General features: G+C 39.6%; 1 protein-coding gene across 2 annotated transcripts in view; it reads left to right on the forward strand.

Moving 5' to 3' along the window:
* The window catches only part of slc35f3b (solute carrier family 35 member F3b), a 46,800-nt gene that overhangs the window by 8,485 nt on the left and 11,669 nt on the right, over positions 1–26,646 (forward strand). Inside the window, exon 1 of one of the 2 annotated variants that reach the window (XM_051378176.1) lies at positions 17,086–17,423. The exons of the other annotated variant lie outside the window; for it this stretch is intronic. Within the exon in view, the coding sequence (XP_051234136.1) occupies positions 17,348–17,423 (76 nt within the window). The 5' untranslated portion in view covers positions 17,086–17,347. Of the gene's footprint in view, positions 1–17,085; positions 17,424–26,646 lie in introns of those variants that run through there. 2 annotated transcript variants of the gene reach the window in all.

Here is a 26,646-nt window from a genome sequence, read left to right on the forward strand (position 1 = left end):
TGCCAGTTTAATGCTAAATCCTGTCCTGCTGCTGTCATCCCTTTCTCCTCCTCACTCCTTTTATCTGCTGTTAATTAGAAGTTGTGAAGTGATGACTCCTACCTCTGCGTAATTAATCCAGGGTCTGCTGTGGCCATACACAGCACATCATTGTCTGTGATAGCCACAGAAGAGCAGTGTTCGAGAACAGGGTGTGCAAAGTGTAAATGGGGTTGCGCAAGTAATTAGGAGGCTTATATGGGTATCTTGATAGCAGATGAGTATTGATGGCAGTTTGTAGCACTGATACAATGCAAGTCTTCATCGAATGCTATGAACTAGTTCAAATCTTGCTTGAGTGTGAAACTTTTAAAATATAATTTGGTCCCACTTGTTCTGGTCATAGCAGCAGAACAGCGAGTGCAGTCATCATTAATACAGTATAACAGAAGAAAATTGTCCAAAAAGAGATAAGACTGCATTCTTGACACTTGCATCTGTGCTAAGTGTCAAGACAGAAAGTGTGGAAGAGTAAAAAAAGAAACAAAAATCAGCTCTATCTATATCTCTGTCCTGTCGTTTTAGCATTGGTTCAGGAGAAAAGTGTTTCATCAACTGACCTAGTTATAAAAAAGTTGGGCACCACCGTCATATCCCTGTGCCTCCTCTTCTGTTTGTTAGAGAAATCTTACCCCTCTCTCTGTTTAAAATTTTCAATCATATTAAATTCTCAGAAAAAAAAAATATGCTTCTGTTACCTTTTCTGCCAGTTTTGCATTTCCCATCACCATCACATATATGGTGAAATATGCAGGGTTGGTGTCAACCCTGGTGCATGACCAACACCTGACCTTCTCACTGCATCAAGGTCTGAGATGCTACAAAATTCCACACTTCACCATCAGTCACTACTATTAGTATAGCCGTTGCTACCGCTGTTGCTATGCACCTCTGTCTCTGTCTCTGTCCTTCTGTCCCCCCCTCTCTCTCTCTCCAACTGGTCGAGGCAGGCTGCTACCCACCTGAATGAAACCACACACATAAATATAAAGGCCTATAGCAGTAGCTAAATGACATTTTTTTATCACACTCATTGTAAAATACATAAACCATCATACAATTCTTAGGTAATCAGAAAAAATAGAAACATCAAAGCACTCATTACTCACTATTGACCAAAATTAGTCACTTTTTTGACCAACAAATCAGAACACAGGGCAGTAAACACACTGCAAACTGTGAGTAAATGTATTGTGTACAGTCTGTCTTTCTCTAGGGTCAACACTCTTCTCATGATCATTAGTGACTCATGTTGTCCAGAGGCTGACAGTAAAGAGATGACTAATCCTTAAAGTGTTAATTCATCAGTTTGTTTTCAACCTGATATTTTGTCCCTAAGGATAAATGATGTTGAGAAACAAATCACAAAATGCTGCAATGAAATAAGTTAATTTGTTTAGAAGGCACAGCTGATAATGTTACATTTCTAATGGTGTGCCGCTGCAGATTTTTGTCCAGTGTTCAGTTTTTCTTGATGGACAAATTTGTCTCTGATTCAGTTCTGTACTGTACATCAGTGTGAAAAAGTTTATATGAGAAGTATGATTCATAGAAATTAAGATTATATACGCAGCAAAAATGATTTCTCTTCCAGGCATGTATGGAATATATAATTTCGTTGGCTATAAGCTGTACATTTGATTGCCCAGATTTGCCTTATTTGCATCAAAGCTTTATATTTTTGGCTCTAACACATAGATTGTAGTGTGGTTTTATACTGTAGCTGGTTTAAAATCAAAGTACTTAGAAATAACAAACAATGCAACCACTGATCCACTGACATTGACTTCTGTGTTGCACCCCACAACATTGTTTAACTGTTCCTGCAGGCACAGTACTTGCCAGGATTACATACAGTCCAGATGCAAGACTTTGCTGGTAGCACAGATGCACAGAGCCACAGTCACACATATTTTACCCTGCTGCAGCTCTCCTTGGTTTGCAGCAGTTTACTTTTTCGCAGGTGTCCCATGTTTGTGATATTCCACATATCCATAAATTAAATTGTGCATGAAAATGAAGAGTGTAGTTTCATTCTCTCCTAGTATCCTTTTTCATGATGCACTATTATTATCCTCTTTTCTTGCAACATCTGTTCACGCCACCTTCTGATTTTGTTTGTCTGTTTTAATTTCTCGGACAGGCATTTCTTATATAATGTATGTGTGGCTGAATGTTTGCTACAGAGTGAGAGCAACAGTCGCTTCCATTTGCCCATCTGTTCCTGAATTTGCCACTCCCATCTTGTCTGTCCTTGTTTACTCCTACTCTTTGTCTTTGTCACTTTTACTTTCAAGGTAAAAGCAGGAGAAAAGTTGTGGCCATTTCTGCCACCACTGCAGCAAAAATCAAGTGAGCTCAGCATTTGGATGCTTGAGATTAATTTGGAGAGGATTTCTGTTGTCTAAGGGAAGGGAGAAACAAACAGGAGCAGCCATGCATGGTGTGTGAAGAATAGTTCTGCTAAACAGACTCATTTAATTCAGTGTTTGCTTACTTAAAAAGGTCAGTATTATCCATTAATTATGTACATTTGGAAGGTATTGCAACCCAAAGCTTATTTTCAGCTCATTGTTTAATACGGTGCCTTTTGGTTCACATTACGGTTGGGAGAAGCATTTTTTACGAATTGATCACCCTTAGACGGTCCTGGCATGCAAAACAGTAATGTTTTCTTGTGTCTTGGTTTAGAGATGGGTAGAGTTTGTGGTGGAGGAGGGGTGGGGGTTGTGATGATGCCGCCTGGGGCAAGACAGCAGGAGGGAAACAGTACAATTAAGCCTCCAGGATACTGTGCTTGGTGTTGCCATTGGTACAAATATAGCCTATTCTCTCACAAAGATACTGCTTGTGGGTGATGGTCGGGAGATTTCCCCATTTCCAGTCTTTATGCTAAGCTAAGCTAACAGGCTGCTGGCAGTGGCTTTTTATTTACCAAACAGATACCAGATTGGTATTGATCTTCTCATTCAACTCTCAGCAAGAGAATGATTAAGCATAATTCCCAAAATGTCAAACTGTTCCATTAAGTGGGTGTTTCCTGATAGGATGCTGATGGTGTACGCACAAGCTACTGTAAATGAGTGAGAGCGGGTTTCTTCTTGAGAGAGGTCATAAAAGCCACACAGTCTGAACAGATCTGTCAGAGAAAGAGGATGAGGCTCAGAAGAATAACAACAAAGAAGATCAGGATTCATCTATTTCTAGATGATAGAGACCCCCATACTGCCTCTGTAGTGGGTATAGGCTGTAACTTGGTGTCTCTGCATTAGAAAAATTATCACTGGTGAATGTTTGACAGTTGATCCCTTTCGTCTGAAATTGTTCAAAGGGGAATAATCCTCACTGAATACTGTGTGCACTCCAACTTTAATCTCTCTGGAAAGTTCTATTTTTCATTACTATGGGCTGGTTGGACTGAGATTTAATTAAGGTAGATAGAAATTTGGCCTACAACCAGATAATGTGCAGTTGTGGAAGAATTATTCAGATCCTTTGCTTAAATAAAAATACTCCACTACTCCCTGTTTTAAAATTTTAGATAAAAGGCCCATGACCAGAGACTTTGACCAATCACAGAACAACTTGTGGGTAGGAGGGCCTTAGTGGAAGTAAAGTTTTAATTTTTCAAAGTAAGTAAGTATCAAAAGACCTAATTTTGCATTAAAATGGTCCCTGTCTGTGTTTACTATTATGATGTTATAATAATGTAATTAAGAAGTAGGGGAATTTTATCAACTCATAAAGGAACACTTAATCCTTCAGTTTGTCAGTAAAATTCATAGATTATTTTCACCAAACAGGAAGGGTATGAAAGATCGTAATCTGAAAAGTAACAGACTAATGTAGTGGAGTAATAATATTTGCCTTTAAGAAATAGTGGAGTACAGTACAGTGCTTTATACAGTACAGTACTTTCCAGAGAAGGCAATATCCTCAAATAACTGAATGTCTAATTGTCTGACCAATAGTCCAATCCAGTCCAAACAGCCAGTACAAAACTCAAATCCTCACATTTGAGTAGTTGGAACCAGCAAATGTTTGGCATTTTTAAGGATCATTTTTTATTATCAATTAATCAGCAAATCATTTTCTTGATTGATTGATTCATGTCAGAGAATATTTGGAAATATATTTCTAAAGTGACATTTTCAAAGAGTCTACTGCCGTGCTAGCGGTGCTGTGAGTCTGTACTTGAGTAAAGCTGAGGCTGATGGGAATGTCACGAGTTTTACAGGTTTTCAGCTAGTCCCATTACCTGGCACTACATGAAAGGTCAGGAGATTAAAGTTTTTACAATTCATCCACTAGAGACCATGATTGTCTGTACCAAATTTGATAAATGAGGATATATTTCAATAAAGAACTAAAAAGTCAACTCATGGTGCTAGAGGAAAAGTCAGAGGATCACCAGAGTTGTTAAGATTCATCCTCTTGGAAGCATAAATGTCTGTACAAACCTGCAGGGTCATCTCTTGCATGCTAGAAATCCAAAGAGCAAATTTACCATCATATGTTAGGATGCAAATCTTCACATTTAAGGAACTGGAATGAGGGACTGATTGGTGTTTTTGTTTGAAAAATCATTGCTGGATAATGTTATGTTTACTTGACTAGGCCTAATTGTTTTAACAATGACTTAAATAATTAATTAATTAATGGTTCATCAATGGTTCATGATTAATTTTACTTCAATTGTGTATAGACTATCATTTTGGAACTTAAAATATTATTCATCGTTGTCAACATGGTTTTATCCGTACTTTTCTGACAGGTCGAGTTTTATACAAAGTTTCGTTTTCCAGTTGTGTTTCTTCATAAATCTGAAAAAAGGAGGAGGAATAAAGGTCCCTCTTCACTTGGTTTCATCTGAAAGTTTTGGTGTCACATGGTCCTAACACAGAGCCAGAAAATGTTCTGTCTAATTTGAGGATTTAATTTAAGTATTAGATCAAGAGGTCTGTGATGGGGCTGCAGTCAGTTGTTGAGAGTTGTGATAGCCAAGAGAACGAGTCTTCCCCATGCATGTCACTATAAGTCTTTATTATAACCCCCAGCCCCCAGCGAACAAAGTATTCAACGTGGGGGCAGGAAATCAGGCAATTAAGGGAGCTGTGGACATGGATGAGAGCCGACAGCCAATGGGGGAGTGCAGAAGGAGCCAGGAAGGCTTGAACCTCCTCTTCCCCTCAGGGAGCTGACTGGTCCACATCCATCAGCCCACTGTACAGAACAACCACTTAATCACAATGCTTATTCAAATCAAGCCAATGCACAGGCCTCTATTTGCCCAAGTACTTACTATGCACAATCACTCCACGCTTTAAGGACAGTGCTCTGACAGAACTGTTTATGACTGAAAATTGTATCAAGCATTTAAAAGCTTTGATTACAGTATTTTATCTTCAGTGGCTGCCAAAAATATTCAGTTTTGAAAGTGCTTTCACTGCCGTTTGACCAAGAATAAATATGGTCACAATGAGAATATATTACAATAAATATTTGGATAATTAATGAGTGTAATGTTTATAACAGGTTATTGAGGTCATTGTACTGTTTCTTCATGCACACAGCTTTTAAGGTTAATTTCACATCATGTTCAAATGGCTCAAATTATCTGAAACACAATACAACCTTCAGATGTAGAGCATCTCTCTCCTTTTCCTCAGAGTGAATTCAGGGTAATTACAGTGAAGAATGGAACGTGATTTCAGGTGACATTTGTCACCCATGTTGCTTACACCGCACTTCTAATGAGGAGACTTCCTTATAACGAGAACGAGTCTCATTGGAATGATAAATTGCCTCATTTTCATCCCCAGCTGATAAAGAAAACAGCTCTTCCATAAAGCCAATAACAAGCGCACAAAGCTGTGCATTTACAGCTTTTGTAACGCAAGGGCATCAAGTTCTATTTTTGTCCAACACTAACTGCTCACTATTTGCCTGGGTGCTCTCACTGTTTGAGACTGGACTGAGAAGTGGATATGGAGGAGAGAAAGAGTGTGAATTTTGCACTACTGACAGCACACGCACACACCTGCTCCTGGCCTTTTGAAGGGCCTCCAAACACCTGCTGCTGTTGTGGATGGAAAGATAGGTTCACAAGTGATGAGAAGCCAGTTTGATCAGTGTTGAAAGCAACCTGGCTGGACTTGGCATCCAATATGAACACTTCAAAGACAAAAACTAACAGATCTGAAGCTTAATAATAATGTAATTATACAGGGCAGAATTAACCTCTTCTTTACATGTGGCAATCAATGGATACCATTCCTCCCTCACGAGAAAGACTTTCATATTGTTACTGCGGCAACTGCAAATTGTTTTTAACTAATTTCTTTCTCTGTGTTTGAGCCTATTCCCTAGCTTTGAATTATTTACCACAAAAAGCAGACTCCTATGCCCAATTTTTGTCTGTCTGCCCACTTCTGTTATGTTCAAGCAAATTGATTCATATCGCCAAATCTCTGCATAATTGAGGTGTAGAGTCTCAGGTGTAATGTACTTTCATTTGCTGGTCTCATTTGCGCGCAGGCTGTTCACAGTTCTGTCAGCAGTCTCCATGGCACTGTCTGTAACAAAGACGGAGATTAGCTGAACCTCTCAATTAAGGTCCCATGTCACTGGCGGGGAGACAGTTAGGCTATTTCTGCAGGAGGGGGTGAAATAAACGGTGGCAACAGGTCCTCTCTTTTATTCGCAGCAGGATTCTGGGTCTGGTCACTGCTCAGGCTCAGATAATGTTTTTTTTATCTGTTATTTAGGTGATTTAGTGAAGAGCTGCTGGACTGGCCGGGCTGTTAGCGATGGTGTCTCCAAACTGAGTGTCAGAGGTTTGGTCCCCCTGTGTGGCCATACGTGTAGAAGCATCCTTCAGCAACATAAAAAACTCCTCACTCCTCCTGCAATCCTTTTAATCAGCAGCAACTTAGTGGGTTTTTCAGTGCCACATTCCAACTAGAAAGGGGTAAAAGAAGATTTCCCGCTCGAGGGATCAATAAAAGTATATAAAAAATTCAGGGGAGAAAATAAATTCTGTGGCGCCTTGTTGAAATTCACTTTGCCAATTGCTATTAATGTTAATTAACTTTTGTTAACTGCCTGGATGTAAAATATGGATGCAATGCACCAGTACATGAAAGCTGCCCAATATATTCAGACATATCCCTGTGACGTAACACATTCAGAGGATAGTGTGGAGTACCCCTTATATATTTTATATTGTACATCCATTATGTTCTTCTGGTGGTAGGAGTCTGTGTTTTTGATTATTTTTTTTATTATTTCCACTGACATTAAAAGATAAATATGAAAGCATTCTCTAAGTTGAAAAGACCAAAACCAGCAATGACTTTATTCTACTAACACATATTGTCTGTGTAGCCAAAGTCTGATATATCTTATTTCTCTATGCCATAGAGCTCCATTGTTCCAGCTGTTTTAGGAAATTATTTGGCATTTTTTGAAAATTAAAAGACATGTTTGACACGTTTTCAAAGATGTACGTTTTCAGTAAAAACCAAGGTAGGGACTAAATAAAGTCGGGAAATCATCAAGAGGTGGACTAACATATATAGTGTTTTTTGTCTTTTCAGGAGATTTGTTGACAATAAGAAAAATCTATCTTTATCTTTTAAATACCACTCTATCGGTCTTTGAAGCTCTGCAAACTGTCAAATGCTGCTTTTAAAACTTGCATATCAGAGTGCTTATGCTGAAAACAATTGTATTCAACCTATTATTGTCCACCTTTGTTCCATTTTTGGAAACCCATGGCTGCTAATAGAGTTGTCAGTGCTTTCTCAGGTCACTCTGGACTCGTTCTAGCTTTTTGTCAGTTCACTATGAAGGATGTCCCTTGGAAAAAAAAATCTCAAATCACAAATGGGAGTGAGTGCCTCACGGCATGACTGAGCTCTAACAATGTCCTTAGAAAAGACAGGAAATAGAGGAGGAAGTGAGACGTGATCACAAGGAGTCATCATGCTGTTCGTTATTATTTTTTTCACCTGTGTGATTGTGTGTGTGTGTGTGTGTGTGTGTGTGTGTGTGTGTGTGTGTGTGTGTGTGTGTGTGTACCCCAGTTGTAGAGTAGTAGTATGTTCATCTCAAATCTTTCAGTATGGATTTGTGCTGCAAAATGTGTGTGTCTGGTTATATTTAAGTGAACTGTAGAGGTGTGTATGTGGGTCACATCATCACCTTTCATTACTGCTGTCCCACTTTTAGCTCCACTGCTGGGCTGCAGTTTGATTTCTTGGTCCTTTTTCATCCAAAAGCCTAGCAGGTGTCTTTAATCACCAGTGAGTACATGTGGTCACACTGCCCCCTACAGACACAATGAAGGCCCTGCAGTGTCAGGATATTGTTCTACAGGTGTGTCAATAATTGGTGACTGTATATGACATGTGAGACTAATTTATATTTCCTTTTTATTTTGAAGAACACATAATAAAAACATAACACAAAAACATAAAATATGAAATGTTTGTTTTGGGGATCCACGTGTTGTTTTGATATAAGTGTCACAAAATGTATCATCCAGGATCCTACTTTCCTTCATAAAAAAAAGTGTTTTATAGTAGAATGGATAAGATTGCATAACATAATATGTTAGAACTTCATGACCACACTTTTCAGGCTCAGGTAGTAGTCTGATATATAAATGCAAATAGAAGAGAGAAGCTATTGGATGTGGTGCCCCCATAATTACAGCAATTGAGAACAATTTGAATAATGTTAAACACAGCAAGATAAGTGCAGTTTAAAGATGAATCAAAAAAAGCAAAAAACAGCTGGGAGGCTTTTTCTGTTTTCAGATCCAAACAGCTCTGAATGTTGAAAATAGTTGAATACTGGACAGGTGCATAATGATCTAATGTACTAGGGACTATATTATATATATTCTAAATGTAAAGTTATGTAGGCTATATTGTCTACCAAGTACAAACAAATAAATAACAATAATAATAATAATAATAATAATAATAATTAAATAGTCATACTGTAGCTTAACAACAGAGGGAGCCAGTGTCATTTTTGGGAGAGAAAATATCTTTTTCTGTCATCTATCATAGGTTACCTCCTGAGGGAAATGTTTTTGTTCGTGTAGTGAGTAGCAGCTACTCTTCCTGTTGTCCACACACAACACATACATAATTAGACATTTAAGATGTGTAAAAAGTCTCAACGAAACCACACAGATACATAAAAATCAAATAAAAAAACTAAACAACACAACACACCCAGTTACATTCCATCTTAGTTGTTTAGATCAGTTTATTAACATTGGGATTATTAATAATGTGTTTTTTAAAGTCTTTTAAAATGTTCCCTACAGGGTGCTTCAAAGATCTAGATAACCCCTAGCCTGCCTGGAACTGTGACTATCAATACAGACAATTTGGTTGTTTGTTAGAACAAATATTCCTAAAGAAACTAATTAGATTACATGCCAACCTGGGTGTGGAAAGTGGCATGTCTGTAAAAATAAAATATATATATATATATATATATATATATATATATATATATATGTACTTCTATCTAAAGATGATCCAGAAGTGCTCACAGAAAACGTGCCTTCATTATGATGATGAGACCACTGTGCCTTAAGCAACGGTTGACACATTACTGATATTTGCCGAGTCTCTACCAGCTTTCCCTTGATCTCAGCTCATACACAGTCTGTGTGGCTTAAGCTGCCATAAAAGGAGACACACAAAGGAATTTCACTTACAAACTCAATTAAACACAAAATGAGTACATGTTCAATTTGGCTGCATTGTTGTCTGTTACATTTATTATACAGGTAATAAGCTCTGTTGTATATGCAAATAATAGGTGATCTGTTTCGTTTTAAGGAGGGCTCCTGGGACACTTACTCACCAGCTGTCTCCAATTTGCCTGCCTAGGTGTCAAGTCCAATTTTATAGTTTGGCATCATAGTGTCAGGTACTGGTCAGAATCAAGTGTCTCTGCCCACATGTCCTAGAGTGTAGACTACAAGCCCCTGTGCTGAACCACAGCCAAGGGCCTGCCTGCACATCTGCACCACTAATAAAACTTTTACACTTTACATGTTGTGGCTCTGAAACAACCTTAATTGGAAAGGAGAAATGTGCTGTTGATGGCTGATTCCTCCAGTGGGATGTAAATTTAATGGAGATTCACTCTTCCTGATTAAGTGTGGGCCACCAGTGTGATTATAAGGGCTATCACTAGGTATTACAACTTGACAGCATTTGCTGCTGGTTTTTATTAGCTGTGGTTGTAATTAAGAGGAAGTCATACATCACTTTATTGTAAGTGGCAGCCAGTCTAGCTCTCTCTGTCTTCCTCCTTGAGAACTCAGTGTTTTGAGTGGGCTGTTATCTGCTCTCTGGCCCATGTACTCTTCTCTTAAACAAGTTCCCACTCAGACTATTTGTTTGTGTTAGAAAACATGTATGGAAGATGGTACATGTAATCTGGAGCTAATTTAATCAATTGATTATTTGACCAACAGTAAATTAAACATGGTGATTTTAATAATCTGCCATGTCATTTTCATGAGCAAAAAAGCCAAAATGTAGTACCAGCTTCTCTAATGTGTCATTTGTCATTACTTTCTGATGTTTTATGGATCAAATATGTAATCTGTTAATTCAGAAAATGATCTGCAGATTGGTAGATACAGTTCCAATGTCAATCTCTGTATGAACTGATGTTAGTGTACAGGGCAGCAGGCATCAGTTTTTTTGGCAATTTATTTAAATCTTTCCTAATAAACCAGATTACAACAAACTCATTGATTAGTTCTCATATTTCTAATATATTAAGAGTAGCTAATATTGTATCTATCTAATGGATGTAATTAGAATCTGTACTTTATTATACTATCCATCCATCTATGGAGAGTTTAGAACTTACTGGAGCTGCTGCTGATCCCTTAAATAACAATTTAGCTTAACTACTGGAGGCCAATCGTGTTTTTAGGATATTTTCGGGCTACAAACACAAAGACATAAACTGTGCCTAGCAAGTACCATTGAGTCGAGGACTGTTAATATTTATATAATCACATCACATAGTATTTCATGCTGCTCTTGTCGTGGAGAAAGGATATATCAGAATAATTATATGAGATATTAATTTGCCCCCTGACAACATGGGGTTGATTTGCAACAGGCTAATTAAAAATCATGTTGATGAGTATAAATGTGAAATTTCTATTACAAAAACAGCAGCCGACAGTATATGACACAGCATTTTTAAGTGTAAGGCTTTACATGTATGTGTATATATACATATACATATATATATGAAAGGTCAGTGCAAGTGTGGGCCATCGTGTAGCTCTGTGATGTACGTGCGGGGAAAGTGTTTTGGCAACAGTTTTCTCCCTGCTACACCCAGGGGAGCCCACTGAGGCCATTAATCCAATAAACTGCTGTTGGTTGCAGTACCTTGACAGCCGCTTGCCTCCGCAGATGAGCTGCATCTGTTCTGAAAATGTATTGGACCCAGGAAGAGAGAAAGTTAATTTGACTTGACCTTTTGGTACTTGAAACAAGTTGTTATTTAGGACTCCATGCCACAACCCCCCTCTTTCTTTCTCACGCCCTGGGACTTGTTATTAAGTGTGAGGGCAGCGAGACAGACTCCTCTTCAGGTTTGTAATGAACCCTCAGCTCTCATGTTTACAGCTCCGATACCTGTTTCCCATGCTAAGCAGGAGCCCGAAGTGACCTGGACAGGAACAGTGGAGGGAGAGATGGAGTGGACATAAAGAATTCAGTTTATTTTTCCAGAGAGAGGAAAACACTGAAATCCTCTTTTTTACTTAAAAGAGAACACTGCCAATATTGGATATTAATATTAATCACCGCACCATTAATATTCATAGTAAAATTAAAATGCATTGACCTATTTTATTTTAATCATCTGCTTTGCTCATGCTGCAAAACTTGATTATGTCTGATCATTTTAAAGCTGGGAAAAGTTAGCAAAAAGTTATCGAAAAAATGTAGTTTATTATGGAAAGTGCCACTGCGCTCCACAGTCATGCTAGCATTTCTCTGAGCTATGCTAACTTTAGCATACTATCATTCTCACAGTGATAAAATCATGTGGATGTTTAATCTGTTCACCATGTAACTTTAGTAGAGTTGGTTAGAATGCAAACATAATTAAAAGTATACATATTTAGGACATAAATGGCACATTTGATTTTTGAACATCTTTTTATTATTGGATTATTGCAATTCATTAATGTCTCTGTAAAATTTCATCGCAATCCATCCAATAGTTGTCAAGACATCACATTCAAAAGCATATACCAACCTCTTGTTTGTGCTCAAGGAAACACATTAAAGTCCCTATGAAACATCATCTGAAAACCATGAATGTTTGTGCACATTTTCTGCCAATTCAAGGGTAGATGTTGAGATATTTTGTTAGAAGTCAGAAGTCTCTGGAGACCTATGTACCAAATTTCGTCAAAAATAGCTGTTGAGATATTCCAGTGGTGGTGGTGGGCCCACCAAAAAACTGACCGACATTGCCATTCCTGGAGCCACACCACTAGCATGGCTATTTGCATAAAAACATTTTAACATTTTCTATGTTTGACTGGTAATGGAAATTTGAAATATCTAACTGGTGGAAAGCTGTTTTATGATTCGGCTCCTTTTCATTAATTGTACATAAACACAAGGCTTTTGTGTCCCTCCTGGTCAAATCACCAGATTAATGACTGTTCTAATGTTTAAGTCCTTTGTGATTCATTCAGTTTTAGGTGAATAAATCTGATTTATAATATGTGAAGCTCCCAGGGAAATTATCCGATGAATTACACCACCTGCCTCACGGACAGACATGCTCTGCTCTTGTGATGTGTCCAGGACCATAAGTGTCTCCAAGCTTTCTTAATTTTAAGCTGAGTAAGGCTCACGTTAGGCAGTTGCTATTGGTGTTAGACAAGGAATTGATGTATCTTACATTAGGATTAGCTGTGTAATTGGATAGGAAATGCCAATAACAAGTCTGTTAATGTTTTGGCAGAGAGGCAACTACAACAGCACCGACACAGTCAGTCCCAAACGGCTGCAGTACACAAATTAAGCCTGGCACATTTACTCACATTTGCACTATTGGTTAATTTAGATCGGACAGCGAAAAATCATTTACTCTTACACACACACCTTTTAACACTCCAAGCCAATCATCTTCCACTATCAAGTGCTCCATGCAGTCTGATTTGCAGCTAAAGCACTTTTATGTGTAGTCAATAAAATAGATTTCAGACCACCTCGTTTTCTTCCTTCCCATCCTGCTTTGTAGGATTACAGTAAACAGCTGATTTGTAATTGTGAAGGTGGTGAATACATGATGGGTCGAGTAGATACATATTGCTACCTTAATGTAGTTATATAACTTTTTTTTATGTAAACTATGAAGCTCTGTCTTGTTGTTTTTTAAAAATATGTTTATCCATTGCACAATGATCCAAAAACATATTTATCTCTTGATTAGTCACTGTCATAGGTTTTCTCTTCATCAACTTCTGTTGTTTGTTTATTTCTTAATTTTTGCCACGCTAGCACCATGATCCCCTGACCTTTCATCTTGTGCCACCAGCTATTCAAACTATTCAGTAAAATACCTCTATGAAATGGACTGGGACAAGATTTTGTACAATCTTCGTTCCCAGTGGACTAATCCTAAGTGAAATGTCTCAACAGCTATTGGATTGATTTTGATTACTTTATACATTAAATACATTCCATACATTTCCTGAGCAATATCAAGCCACTACTCTTTCCCTGGAGGATTAGCTTCACAGTTATTTCCTGTTATTGCTTTTTTGCTGGCTACAAGGAAAGTTTTTGTCAGGTTCCCAGTGTCTGTCTTGTATAGCTAACTCAGATTTTCATCTTGCAAAGAACAGGCTGCAGTACTTTTTGTGGCTGCAAAGGAGAGGATGCATTACTTTTGTGGAAAAGATTGACCTGATATCCACTACAAAGGACATTATTAAAACAAAATAAATAACAGTTTTAAGGAAAAAATGTTGTCCAATTCCAAATAATGCAATTATGGAAAAATATAGTTTTATTTTTATTTGTTTTTAACATTTTTTTCTGGGCCTCTGGAGAAAATGGAATAGCTTCTGTATTTATAGCAGCATTTATTTTGTTTCAGAAAGGCTTTACATGAAACGTTTCCATGTTTGGTTGATTCAACCATCAGTGGGAACAATAAAGCAGCACTGATTGCTGCAGTTAAAGATTGTTTGACCTGGAAAATGGCTACTGCATCTCCCTTCATTATTCAGCATGAATAAACATTTAAGAAAAGTACAAGCATCTCTTTGGAGTGCGCTAATACATTCCACTGTATAGGGAAGAATAATCGGCTCTCGTCCTGGATCTGCTTCTAGGGAGGAATGGGGATTCAAAAAGGCTGCAGGAACCCTTTTAGACTTTCTTTATTGCACATACACACTTATCCCTATTCATACCGTATGTGAATTTGTGCTAGAGAGCGAGAGAGAGAGAGAGAGAGAGAGAGAGAGAGAGAGAGAGAGAGAGAGAGAGTTGTCATGTGGCGTCTCAGAGCATGGACTGGTTTGATCCTCCTCCGTGTTCGCAGATAAAAGTCTATGAGTCACTGACTGGGATCTTTTAATGATCTCACCCGCTCCACCTATTTCCACCTCCCTGTCTTTTCTATCAATAATAGCATGTGCATTGCAACCAAATTTTCTTGTTCTTATCATATAAGCTACTGAAAACTGACATTAGTTCTCAGAGACAGCTGGCAGCTGCAGAGGCCAAATGGGACTAAAAAAAAAAAGTGATGTGGAATCTTTTACTATCAAACACAACAATATAATTCATAGGTGACATGTTTATAATGTTTATCCATCAGACATCCTGTGCTGCTCTTTTAGTTCGTTCACTTCTGAGCTCTTGCACTTCATCCATTAGCTCCCAATCCACTGTCCCTGACATTTCCCATTGTCAAACCCAAACACAGCAGTGGGAAGCAATGGAAAATAATGAAGGATTCAGTAGATTTGGTTGCTGAGGGACATCAGAATGGGTCTGGGCAGGGTGTTTTTAGAGCTCCCTGTCCTAGTTAGGTAGGGAGGGGGATTCTTGTTTGAGTGTGAGGTAGAGTATAAGCAGTGAATTATTCAGTGCAGCTTCCTTTAGGCATGCTCACACTCTGTGGCTTTTACACACACATGCAGAGCCACTGCGCGTGCACGCACACAAACACACACACACACACACACACACACACACACACACACACACACACATACAGTATGTGTCTTTAAAGACATAAATGTGGGGTCACAGGGACAGCAGAGTCATTCTTAAATCAATACTGAGCAGTTCAACTTGTAGCAGTGACAACAGTCTGCCTCCCCCTGATGTATTGTCCGTTTGTGTGTTGAGTAAAACACAAGTGACATATAGAATGACATGATAAAGATATGCAGTAAGGGTGTCAGGCACAACTCGATGTGAAGTGCAGAATGGTCTCTTCATGCTTCAAAACCAATTTCTGCAAGAGTCAGGAGACACTTGGCAATGTTTTCAGCACTTCTTACTCGCCTCATGGATGAGCCTGAAAATGTGACCCACTTCAACCCTTTTACAATTTGAACTGTGATGACTTCGGCTAAGTCAAAGACAGGACACGTAAAGGGTGATGTGAAACTGAAAGCTTTCAGGACTGTAACCCAGGTCAGTCAGTCTATCAGTCAGTCAGCTGGAATTTAGGTCTATGTCACTTAACAAAACATAGCTGACAGGATACACTGAACATCTAACAGCTAAAGAACTGATAGAGTCGAGGGCATTTCTCCTGTAGTGAATTAAAACACAATAGGTGAAGATAGATTTGTGTTAGTGATGCATTCATCCAATACGCCAGATCAGTTAGGTGCCTATACTAACCTTTTTAAATGGATTGGGTATCGGTCATGATCTAACCACTAAACATTACTGAAAATACAGGTTTTTTGTTGATGTCATTATAAAATTCTCTGTTTCTGCAATCATGGGTGCATCTCTAATATTTGAGTTAATTCAACATAATTTACACTAAATTTCAAACTCTGACAATTCGATGAAACTCACATTCTAAATACTCACTAGAATAAACCAGTCTTTGTCACGTTGATCTTACTTTCCACATTTTAAAATGAAATGAAAATTATATTATCAGGCTAATATTCAACATTAATGGACCTGAATGTGAAATATTCTTGAGGATTACAAATCGCCCTTCAATTTAGTAGTTTTCCAATATTTTAAATCTCCTTTCAAATCTGCAGCTACCTAATGTCTATATCCTCCTTGCAACATCCCCATAGCCAAGTTAAGATCTGATATTCAAATAGGGTGATTATATAAATATATATATATAATAAACATATATGGTTGAAGATTATCGGTTTATATTCTCATGTGTCCTCAGTGGCACAAAACTAAGAATTAATACTTATTTTTTAACAATTGCTGTACTCATTTGAGATTAAATGAAAACCCTTAAAGGTATAGTTCTCTAAAATTCTCACTTAAGCCATAAACCAAAATTCAGGAGCATAAACACGATAAATAGTTTAAAAGCCAATAAATGGGCTGTATTACAATCTGGGTTCTGGGAACCGTCAATTAGTCCTAATTGGGTTATTCCACGTGGTCCCTAGATTAAAATAAGGAGTAGTTAATTTTATTGTAATTCACTAGAGAAAAAAATCCAATGAAAAATGTTTAAGGGCTCACATCCCAAACACCCCCTCCCACATTAACTCCACTAGTCCTACCATATTTGCCATTTATAGCCCAGAGTTTGCTGGCACGCTGTCAGGTCAGTCCCACGCAGAGCATCCTTTGCCCCGGGGGGGACCGCAGCCACGGGGGGTCGGGGAGGACAGCCGGACACGCCTGCTTCGGGACAGGGGGTGGTGGGAGGCGGTTGTGTGATGCTGTGGGGGCTGATGGATGTGTGACGTTGGCGAATTGCAGCAAATTGCCAAACTGTACGTGAGGAGAGACCAAGCCAGGACGCACTGGATACAGCAGATTTGAGGAGGGAAGGCAAGTGGAGGAAGGGGGTGGGGGGATACGACAGAGGTAGAAAAAAAACCATCAACAGGGAGTTGGATGGATGCGAGGGGACAGAGAGCAGGAGTCCGGCTTTAGAAACATCAAGGGTCCCATCAAGAGGTCTGGTGTCTGCACCAAATCAGCTTCAGGGATGTAGTCGAAGCGGTTTAGAGCTCAGCCCATCCGAGCTCAGCATCATGAAGAAACACTCCGCAAGGGTTGCCCCGCTGTCCGCCTGCAACAGTCCGGTGCTCACCCTCACCAAAGTGGAAGGTAGGGAGAGTTCATGTCCATGTAGACCGCCTGCAGCCCCCGTAAACTGGGGCTGTCTAATTGGGTATGTTTTTTTTTTTTTTTTTTTTTCTTTTTACAGAATACTCTAAATTTAGGAGCATCCCTCTGTTGATATGACAAAGGAGGATTTTCAGCTGAAATATTTCTCTAAAGGCTACTCACGTATCTCATTCAAGACGTGGATCAACTTTAGAAAATCTCACCGCCTGGAAGATAGAACCACTCACCGTCAGAACTATAATGCAACAATTATGCAAACAATTGGACAGCATCCTGATCAACTGTCTGCATATAATCGCATTATCTACCATTGATTTTTTTTCTTTCATCGTGTGATGTTGCTGTACCACCCAAAATGAAGCCCGAAATAGATCCGTTTGTCCAAATTACTATGGTATTGACGCATTGATTTATTTATTTTTCTTTCTGTCTTATTTTTTTTATTTTTTATTTTTTTTTGGAATAAGCTGGCTGGATCATCACTGTGCTAAAATTTACTGGTCCATAGGGAGGATCTTAAGTTGTTATTGCAGCAGGGATTCCCCTCTCAGTCTCCACCTTCATCCACCCATCACTGGCTGCAGGAGTCACAGTTAAAATACCAGAGCATCACGTCAGGGCAGCAGTAAACATGTTAATGGTCCTTGTAAATTTTCTGTCTGTCTGTCTGTCTGTCTGTCTGTAGTGGCTTCATGGTGGATCAGTCTTAAATTGGGTCTTCCTACCTCCTCTGAGAGTCCCTCTGATCTGCAGGAGAACAATTAAACTGACATAAGGGAAAACTCCTCTCTCTTGTGTGTGTGTGTGTGTGTGTGTGTGTGTGTGTGTGTGGACACATCTGTCCAGATGTCTTGACCAAGCATAGTTTCATAGCTCTCCTCCTGAATGTACAATACGCCTCCTCTGATGTTCTCCTCAGCCTCATGCTTGTGCAATGGAGCGATGTTGATGCATTTTTTAATCCACCCCTCAGCACAAGGGACTACTGAATGGCTCAGTGTTTCTGGCATAAGCGCAAGGTAAACACTGAATTGGCTGCTGGTTTCACAGCATTTTAGCACCTTGAGTCTGAAGCAATTCCTCCCACATTTGTATCTCTCCGACAACCTAAAGAAAAAAATAAGGATTAAGTTGAATTAGTAAATGATTTGTGCATACAAACTTGCATTCATAGCATACACTCGGTCTCTGTAACATCATTATTTTCATCAAAACACATGTACACATGTTATAGTACATGGAAAAAATCCTAAAAAATGATGAGATTATGATGATTTACATTTAATTACTGTTTGATCAGATTAACATTATGCAAGGAGAAGATTGCTGGTAGCTGTAATTTGTGTGTCAAAATGTGAGCTACAGAGCTTGCTGACTAAGACTTGTCAGTGAAGCTTAACTCTCCATGCTCTTGTTGTTTGGGAGTTCACAAAAGTCTGGGGTATAATTTGAAAATATTTTTATTCATAATTAATGACAAGACCAGCTGCTTGAATACGAATGAGGAATTTCCATGCAGTTTTAGGGACACTGCAGAAATCTATAAAATGAAGATGCTGAAGCTAAACTGTTGCATATAATCAGTCACTGTAAAGCATTCTGGATAACCTCAGAATAACCACTGCAGCTGGATTACCAAAGATTTTAAGCTTATTAGTGTGAAAGTCGGCTCAAAATATTTTATTTTCAGAACAACTGAGATGGCAGGCTGTTATTTGACAAGTTTCTATATGCAGAATTAACAAAAGCGACACTGTGACACGAAGCTGTGGATGGAGAATTTATTGTAAATGTGTCTGTGTGTGTGTTTGGGGCGATACAGTAGTCAAAGCTGTAGAGTTTATGATGTTCAGCTCCCCATTTCAGCAGCTGCTTTGAAGGAGGAGGGAATCACAGGGGTCCACAGCGGATCAAGACACAGCTTTTCAGAGACTCTGCTGCTTATGTAACACCAGCTCTGAAACCTCTGTTCTCACTAACAACCTGCGCGCAACTGTCAAAGAGTTATTTTTTCCAGTTTGGGATCTTCCGTAGTGTTTTTTTTCCATCTTCTTTTTTTGTGTCCAGTGTAACAGCTGCAGGTCCACAAAGTATATGTGTGGCAATGCACACACGTAATTGCTGTCTTTAAATTGCAATTAGACATGACACCAAATTCAGATACATAATATTGTAGTTCTGAGGGAAAAGTGGAACCAGTACCAATCAATTTTGACACCAGACTTAGCGGTACAATCCTCACGTGAGGCTCGTAACACAACAATCTGTCATCAGGGAGCACTGTACCCCAGAATCATCCTATATTCCTTTAATGTTGCTTGATTTAGTTTTATAACAAAAGCCAATTTCTGGGTATCTACTGCCTACAGCCACAAGTTTGATTCACTATCTTCATCTGGAGTATTTACCTCTCCCTCTGTGCATTCTCGTGACAAATCCACCCAACCAGCGGCCCGTAGATGATAATTATTGATTTCTCTTCAAATATGTTTCTGGTGATGATATCTGTGAGTAATATCTGCGTTGTCTCTGTTGTTAAGAATTTCATTACACACTTTGACACAGAACGGGCATCTTTTAAAAAGTGATTCAGCGTTCATACGTCCCCCAGGAAGCCGGTCGTATTCCACCAGCTGCCATTATGGTCACACTGAATCTTTCCCCAGGGCTCCATGCACCTTGACCACAGACTACTGCATATCAATCGAATGATGTTAGATTACAACTGTTCACACACAGAAGAAGAGGTGGGTCAAAATGTTGAGATAGTATTATATCTTTGTGTTTGATCTTCAGTGAAGTGTTTCCCAGTGAGGTGGATTATCAAATGGATTATATTTCTGTTGTGGTCAGTCCAGGAGTTTGCCTTTATTCTGTTGGCTTCAATATATATTGTATAATAGCATAAATAAAGCTTCAAAGAATTAATGATTTTATCAAATTAAGGTGAAGAACACAGAAACCTGAATCATCAATAATGTTAACATGAAAATAACACATTTAGTTCAAGCAAAGGACATAAATAGAGTCTTGTACCGTATATGCATAATGTCCTATTTGTATGTAAATGTACATTCAGGCCTGTGTGAACAAGCTCAGTACTATGGAGATGAGGTTACATCTGCCGGAAACAAAGGTCAAACACACATACGGACATGTATTTTTCGCATGCATCAGGAGTGTTTAAAGATCACCAGAAGCAGTGATGATGACAGTTCTGAGTTTTCCTTTCCAAGCTCCTTTAAAATGTTACTTCTTACTTTCATCCTTTGAATGAAATTGACTTTGAAGGCAGTCAGAGGAGTAAAAGTGAGGCTCCTTGTTCAGTCCAAATTCATTTAAAAAGCAAGTGAAACAGGCCTTTGTCGCTTGATAAGTGTGCAATGAATACACAATGACAGGGCTTTTATTTTAGCAAGAGGCCAAGTGTGTTAAGTTTCATTGTAATTAATGAGATTTGAATAGATGGATTTATGTTAAGTGCTAAATTGATTCATTGTCAAGTTCATTAGAGGTTTGCTGCTACGACTTCCTTGTTGCAGATCTCATTTGTACTTCCCAGAAGAAAATGCCTTCTGTAAAAGTGTAGTAGTGTTTCATCTCTGAGCAAAATCCTCTGAAAAAAAATGTGTTAAGAGCAAGCTCTAAGCTCTAATCCTAAATGGAGGGAGTTGATCCGAAAGCTTCCTTCAGGGTGCAGGAAGGCTGCCTATCCTCTCCAAATGTCTAATGCAACCAGTAGACCAGATGGTACAGTTGTGGTGTACCTAGAAGGCTAATTATTACAAAGCTGAAATAACAAAATTTTCACCATCCCTACAGCGGTTGTAGTAACTGTGACCAGCCCGGGAATAGTGTCAGCAAAAATGTGTGCTTCGTTGCATTTCATCTGTGAAAATGACTTAGTTGGCAGTTCATTCAGTCTAAATCTTATTTAATAAACTTCCTTTTTCTTTTGATGCTGTTATCTAATCAGCCATACTGTAAGAGTCATTTTACACCAGTGACGTGATGTGAAGGATCAGATGTAAATGAAAATAGTGAAGTGATAAGTCACATAAGTCCGATAGAGTCCCTGCATTATCAGTGGCCTTGGGGTGCAGGGAGGGAATAAAACCACTGTTTGGGCAGACACTCAGAGTGTACAACTGCGGTGGTTGCCTATCCATTACTTCAACATGGATGCTGTGGCCAATCTTTTAAATATTGATTTGTCGCGGAAAGTGCTGGGACTCTTGCCAGTCTGTTAAACTGCAGGTCCATCACGCTATATTCACTGTTGGAAGGGACTGCAAGAGAGGGGGATGGATGCTTCAAGACTGCTGGGCAGCGTACCCGATGCCAAATATGAGTAATTGCTATTGCTCTGCTGTAACACGCAGTGCACGGACACACACAAACTGGTTTGCACCAGTGCTTTGTCGTGTCACTAACCAATGAGGCATCAGAGGGCCACAGCACTGACCTGTATCTTGAGCATCTGTTGAACCAGCTGGGTAGGTCAGGGCGGGAGACAAACAACAAGTTTGCAGCCCGGAGAGGAAGTTGCTCCGTTGTCCTTCGAGGCTGAAGGAGAAACCAGTTGGGAATTAAGGAGAGCAGGATCAGTAACAGTCGTCCTGCCCTTGTCTGCCCTCCTGGGCCATTGTCCTCTCAGCCTATGTGGTCCTACCTTTCAGCTGGTTGACGCAGCAGGGTGTGTTTTCCGCCCGTCTCTCTGTTGTGTTATTGAGCAAGACAGGCTTGTCAGATCAGCCTGCTCTGGTGTGTTGGAAGGCCTCTGACTGACAGCTTGGCCTGACCAAGCTGTCACAGCCAAGTATCACAGACGCCCACTGTCTGTCAGAGAGAGAGATTACAAAGACAGTGACTGCTGCCTGTCTGTGTGCTGCCTGTCTGTCTGTCTGACCGTCTGTCTGCCATGATAAAACTACCATCCCTTGGTCTAATGTGACATTTGTAGTTTATAGTTCATTGCAAATTCCTAGAAATGGTCTTACTTTTTAAACAAATACAGACTGTAAGGCTCAGAAATGACAAACTGCATAAGTCAACATGGGATTGAAGGATTTATTTTTATTAAGCGTACTGGTGCAGTGATTGATGGTATGTGACAGCCAAAAATGAGTTTAAAAGTGCACAAGAATTTTCCATTTTTATCTTTCATTTATGCAAAGAAGCTCTTTGATTATGCATCTCCTAGCCAAACAAGGACTTCACTCTATAATGTTTTATCATAAGCATGACAGAATGAGTAAGTTGCACCAGTCAATTCATATTCATCACCAAGCTGAGACCCAGCAGACAGTAAGACAAGGAGAAGAGTTCCTCTGAAGTGTGTATCGGTGATTGATCTGTTTACCCTCTTGAATCACTGAGGCAGAGCGCTGCAGTGCACTCTCACTCCCACTGAGGTGTCGCCAGACACAGACAAACCTCTCTTACCTCAACGTCTCCAACTGAGTCGAGGTCCCAGTGAGCCATTCCAAACCAACCCTAGCCTGATGCTATCGTCACTTCTGCCTGCTAGGATTTTTGTTCTTATTCTGGGAAGTGGCAGGGTGACATAGAGGGAGCGGTGGATGGCGTGGGCTGTGGCCTGATCAGGGAGCCGCAAACGGACATAGCAGGGCTTTTCTCGGACTGTCGTGGCCAGGTTCTGTGAAGTGTGAGAGTTGAGGCAGGGCACTGCTGGCACGTTTGGGATTTGCAGCTATCAGCAGGAGAGATCTGCACTGCAGAGTCTGCAGGGGGAGGGTAGGAGAGCGGGAGTGGGAATGAGGCTACTCTGGAAGCAGGGAAGCATGGCCTCAGATGGAGGAAAAACTGGAAAACTGGCTAGGTAATGACCAGATAAATCTCAACACCAATTGGAGTGCTTCGACCTTACTGGGAGTAGGATGTGTGTTCAATACACCGCCTATGAGGTGCTCAGTGTACTAAAACACTAGAGGCAGACAAATGAGAATATAAGATAAAGATTGATTAACTGTGCCTTTAGTGGTTAAGAGACTGATTCATCTATAGATTTGCACACAGATGGAGAAGTACCGCCCAACACAAGTGGGTTTTTCTCCTAAAATGTTAATCAAGGGGAAAAGTATATAATGTTTAGGCAGGTAGAATATTATCCTTCATGTTGACAGATGCCTTGAGTATCATAGGAAAATCTTTTTTTTTATCACTTTCTCTCCTCTTGAGGGCACCTTTACCTGTGCAGATTGAATTCCATATGAATATTGAATATTAATATGCCTTAATTCAGCTGAGTTGTGGTTCGAGTGGGCAACAACGAGAAGCCATATACAGCTGTCAAAGGGGATCCAAAGCGGGTGCTACAAGGAAGCCAACTGTCGTCAGTGATTTCACAGATGCCTGTTTGATTAATTTAAGTATATTTGGACATTGAATGTGTTGAATCAGTGGAGATATTTTCATCTAGTTAAATTAGGAATCTTTGCTAATACAGTGATCTGCAGCTACACCGAATCTAAAGCTGGTTTAGTTTAAAAAAAGCCTGAGACCAATTATGAAATATTATAAAAAATACACTAAATCAAACCTAAGATTGTACTGCAGGCTTTTTACCGCAGTCATCTTGGCATCACGGGCTGACCTTGACAGTTGACATTTGATTATAAACTGATAAGGTTAAGAGCTTTCAGTTAATCATTCAGCAGTTACAGAAGGACTCTTTCTTGGTGTTTGAGCCATGGTAATAATGGCTTCAAATGTCATTAGCAGAGGAGCCTTTCTACCTCACTCAGCCACTCCACTGACCCAGCTCTCTTAAACTGATGAGTTCGGTGGTGCTTCATATTGTTCATCACCGGCAGTCAAGGCTGATACAGTAGCATTAGTCACCGTCAGGCTAAATGTAAAAAAAGGGCTGTTACCGTTAAATCATTGTGTCAGTGCTTCAGTGGGTAACAAATGAATATATAATGATATATTGATTTAATCATACAAGCTTTAATTAATAATTAATACAACTGTGTTTTATTTCATAAGACTTAGTACATATTATATTCTAAGTCTTATGGTAACAGCTTCTTTGAAGAGTGCGGGCAGTGTGGCAGGAATATCACTTTGCTTAATGTTGTCATGACACTTCACAAAGTGTGTTCACATGTGCCAGAGCTGGAAATGCTTAGCTGGGCTTGGGTGCCTCTCTGGGGGCTGATTGGCTTGGCCCATTGCTGCATTTGGAAGATTAAACTGTGCTGCAGTACGGAGCAGTGGCCAGGGCCACAGGATGCGGGACGGGGGCCCAGGAAGGACAAAAGCTAAGCAGCATAAACAAGAGATGACCTTCAGAACGGGACAAAGAGGCTCGGAGCTCAGAATAGAGAAACTTAACTCTCACCCTTGTGCACAAGACTTTGACAGACATCCACATGTGTCTCTTTTTTCTGGTCTTTGCTGATACATCATTTCATTGCGATAACAGACAATGATCTTGAATCATCTTTCATTGCTGCCAAATTTGCCTCGGGGATCTCAGGGCTGTCAAGTGCTTGTGCAGCATCAGGCAGCATTGTTCAGGATGTCCAAATAATGCTGCATAATTTCAGCTTAATTGCATCAGGCAATAATTTTCCCCCTGCTGTAGATAAACAAAAATAAGAATCTCTTGTGCATTCAGCAGAGAGCCGGGGGAAGCCGGGGGCATTAGCATGGGAGGCGATAGTCATCTGGGAAGTTAATCTGCGATAAGATTAGACCACCTGGCAAGGTCAGAGGCAGCTCTCCCAGAAAGAATGATTCGCCTCATTGGGTATGATAGACGCCCTCTTATTGTAAAATACATAGCAAGCCGCTTATATCAGACGGTAGGTATCCCTTTGATAACACAGATCACATTAACATTAAGGCAGACGGCGTCACCAGTAGAGGGTATATTGGCAATAAACTGACAAAGGACAATATGAGAGAGTAGAGTGTCCTGTTGATGTGGTGTAATGATAAGTCATAGTGTAACTCCAACTTAAGATAGATTCATCCTTGTCTCGCTGAGGCCTTTTTTGAAGTGTGTTCTATATTCCAGTCAGCAGTGTACAGTGCAGATGAATCGGCAAAAGGCTCCCTGCGGCACATCATTACCTCTGGAGACACCATTAGGGAGATCCCTCATTTTTAACTTGTTGGAAGGCAGGAAGTTACAGAAGATGCATGGTGCATTATACAACCATTATGAAACAGATGATCTGGGGTTGTTGCTGTGGTCATGTAGTGTTGTTTTCTGTATAGATATAGGTCCTGTTTGGCTTTAAGAGGGTCTAAAATTATTTATTTGGGCTTAAATGATGATAAAGTTGGAGTTCTTAGTATTAGTCTTACCAAAGATATGTTAATGTGTCATCAATACACAATGTCACTGAGGAGGCAGATAACCTGTCTGAATGAAGATCTGCTGCATGAATAATGTATCTATCGTTATCTGCAGGGTAAATGTCCATGTAGAGGACAATGAACAATTACATGTTGCATTAGAGCTTATTAAATTGTATACTTTGACACACAATTATTCAGCTATAACTGACTTGTTTCGAGGAGACAATAGAAAGTGTGTCCATAAGTAAGTTTAATGACTCAAGGGAACAAAACGACCTTGGTAAGTGAATCGGTTTTGGAGTGGGTGTGAGTGGGACAGAAAACAGTACGTCAACACTTTGCTTCAACTCACACACCACTGAAGTATGGTGGCTATCATTTTTTGACAGGAGCAATAGAAAAGTTAAGTGTTGCTGTGTGGGCTGTGTGCGCTTCGGCAAACACGCACACATACACACACACACGTCTTTGTAACTCGTGAGGTGGAGAAGAGGTCTTGGATTGGATATCAGATCTGCCCTCTTTTGTCCTCTGTTAGGCTGCAGCCTGTCACACTTGATCACCACATTCTTAACTCAGATGTCTGATTGATTACCTTCAAGTTCAATTAAACTGTGAAAGCAGCTATTTTTAACCAGAAAAGGATGTCAAGACATGGGTGACCTGAAGTCATTCGTGCACAGATAAAGAGTCTCCTCTAAGAGCTCTTAGTTCAGATTTACTGCAAAAGATAATCAAATTATTGATTATTTATTAAATTATGTATAATGCTAAGCTATATTCTATATCAGAACATGTAGAAATACAATAGGTGGAGAAAATGTTTTAGGTAAAATGTGCTTGAATCAGAATGGTTTAATGTGATAAC

This window comes from Dicentrarchus labrax, unplaced genomic scaffold, assembly GCF_905237075.1.
Source record: "Dicentrarchus labrax unplaced genomic scaffold, dlabrax2021, whole genome shotgun sequence".
NCBI lineage: Eukaryota > Metazoa > Chordata > Actinopteri > Moronidae > Dicentrarchus > Dicentrarchus labrax.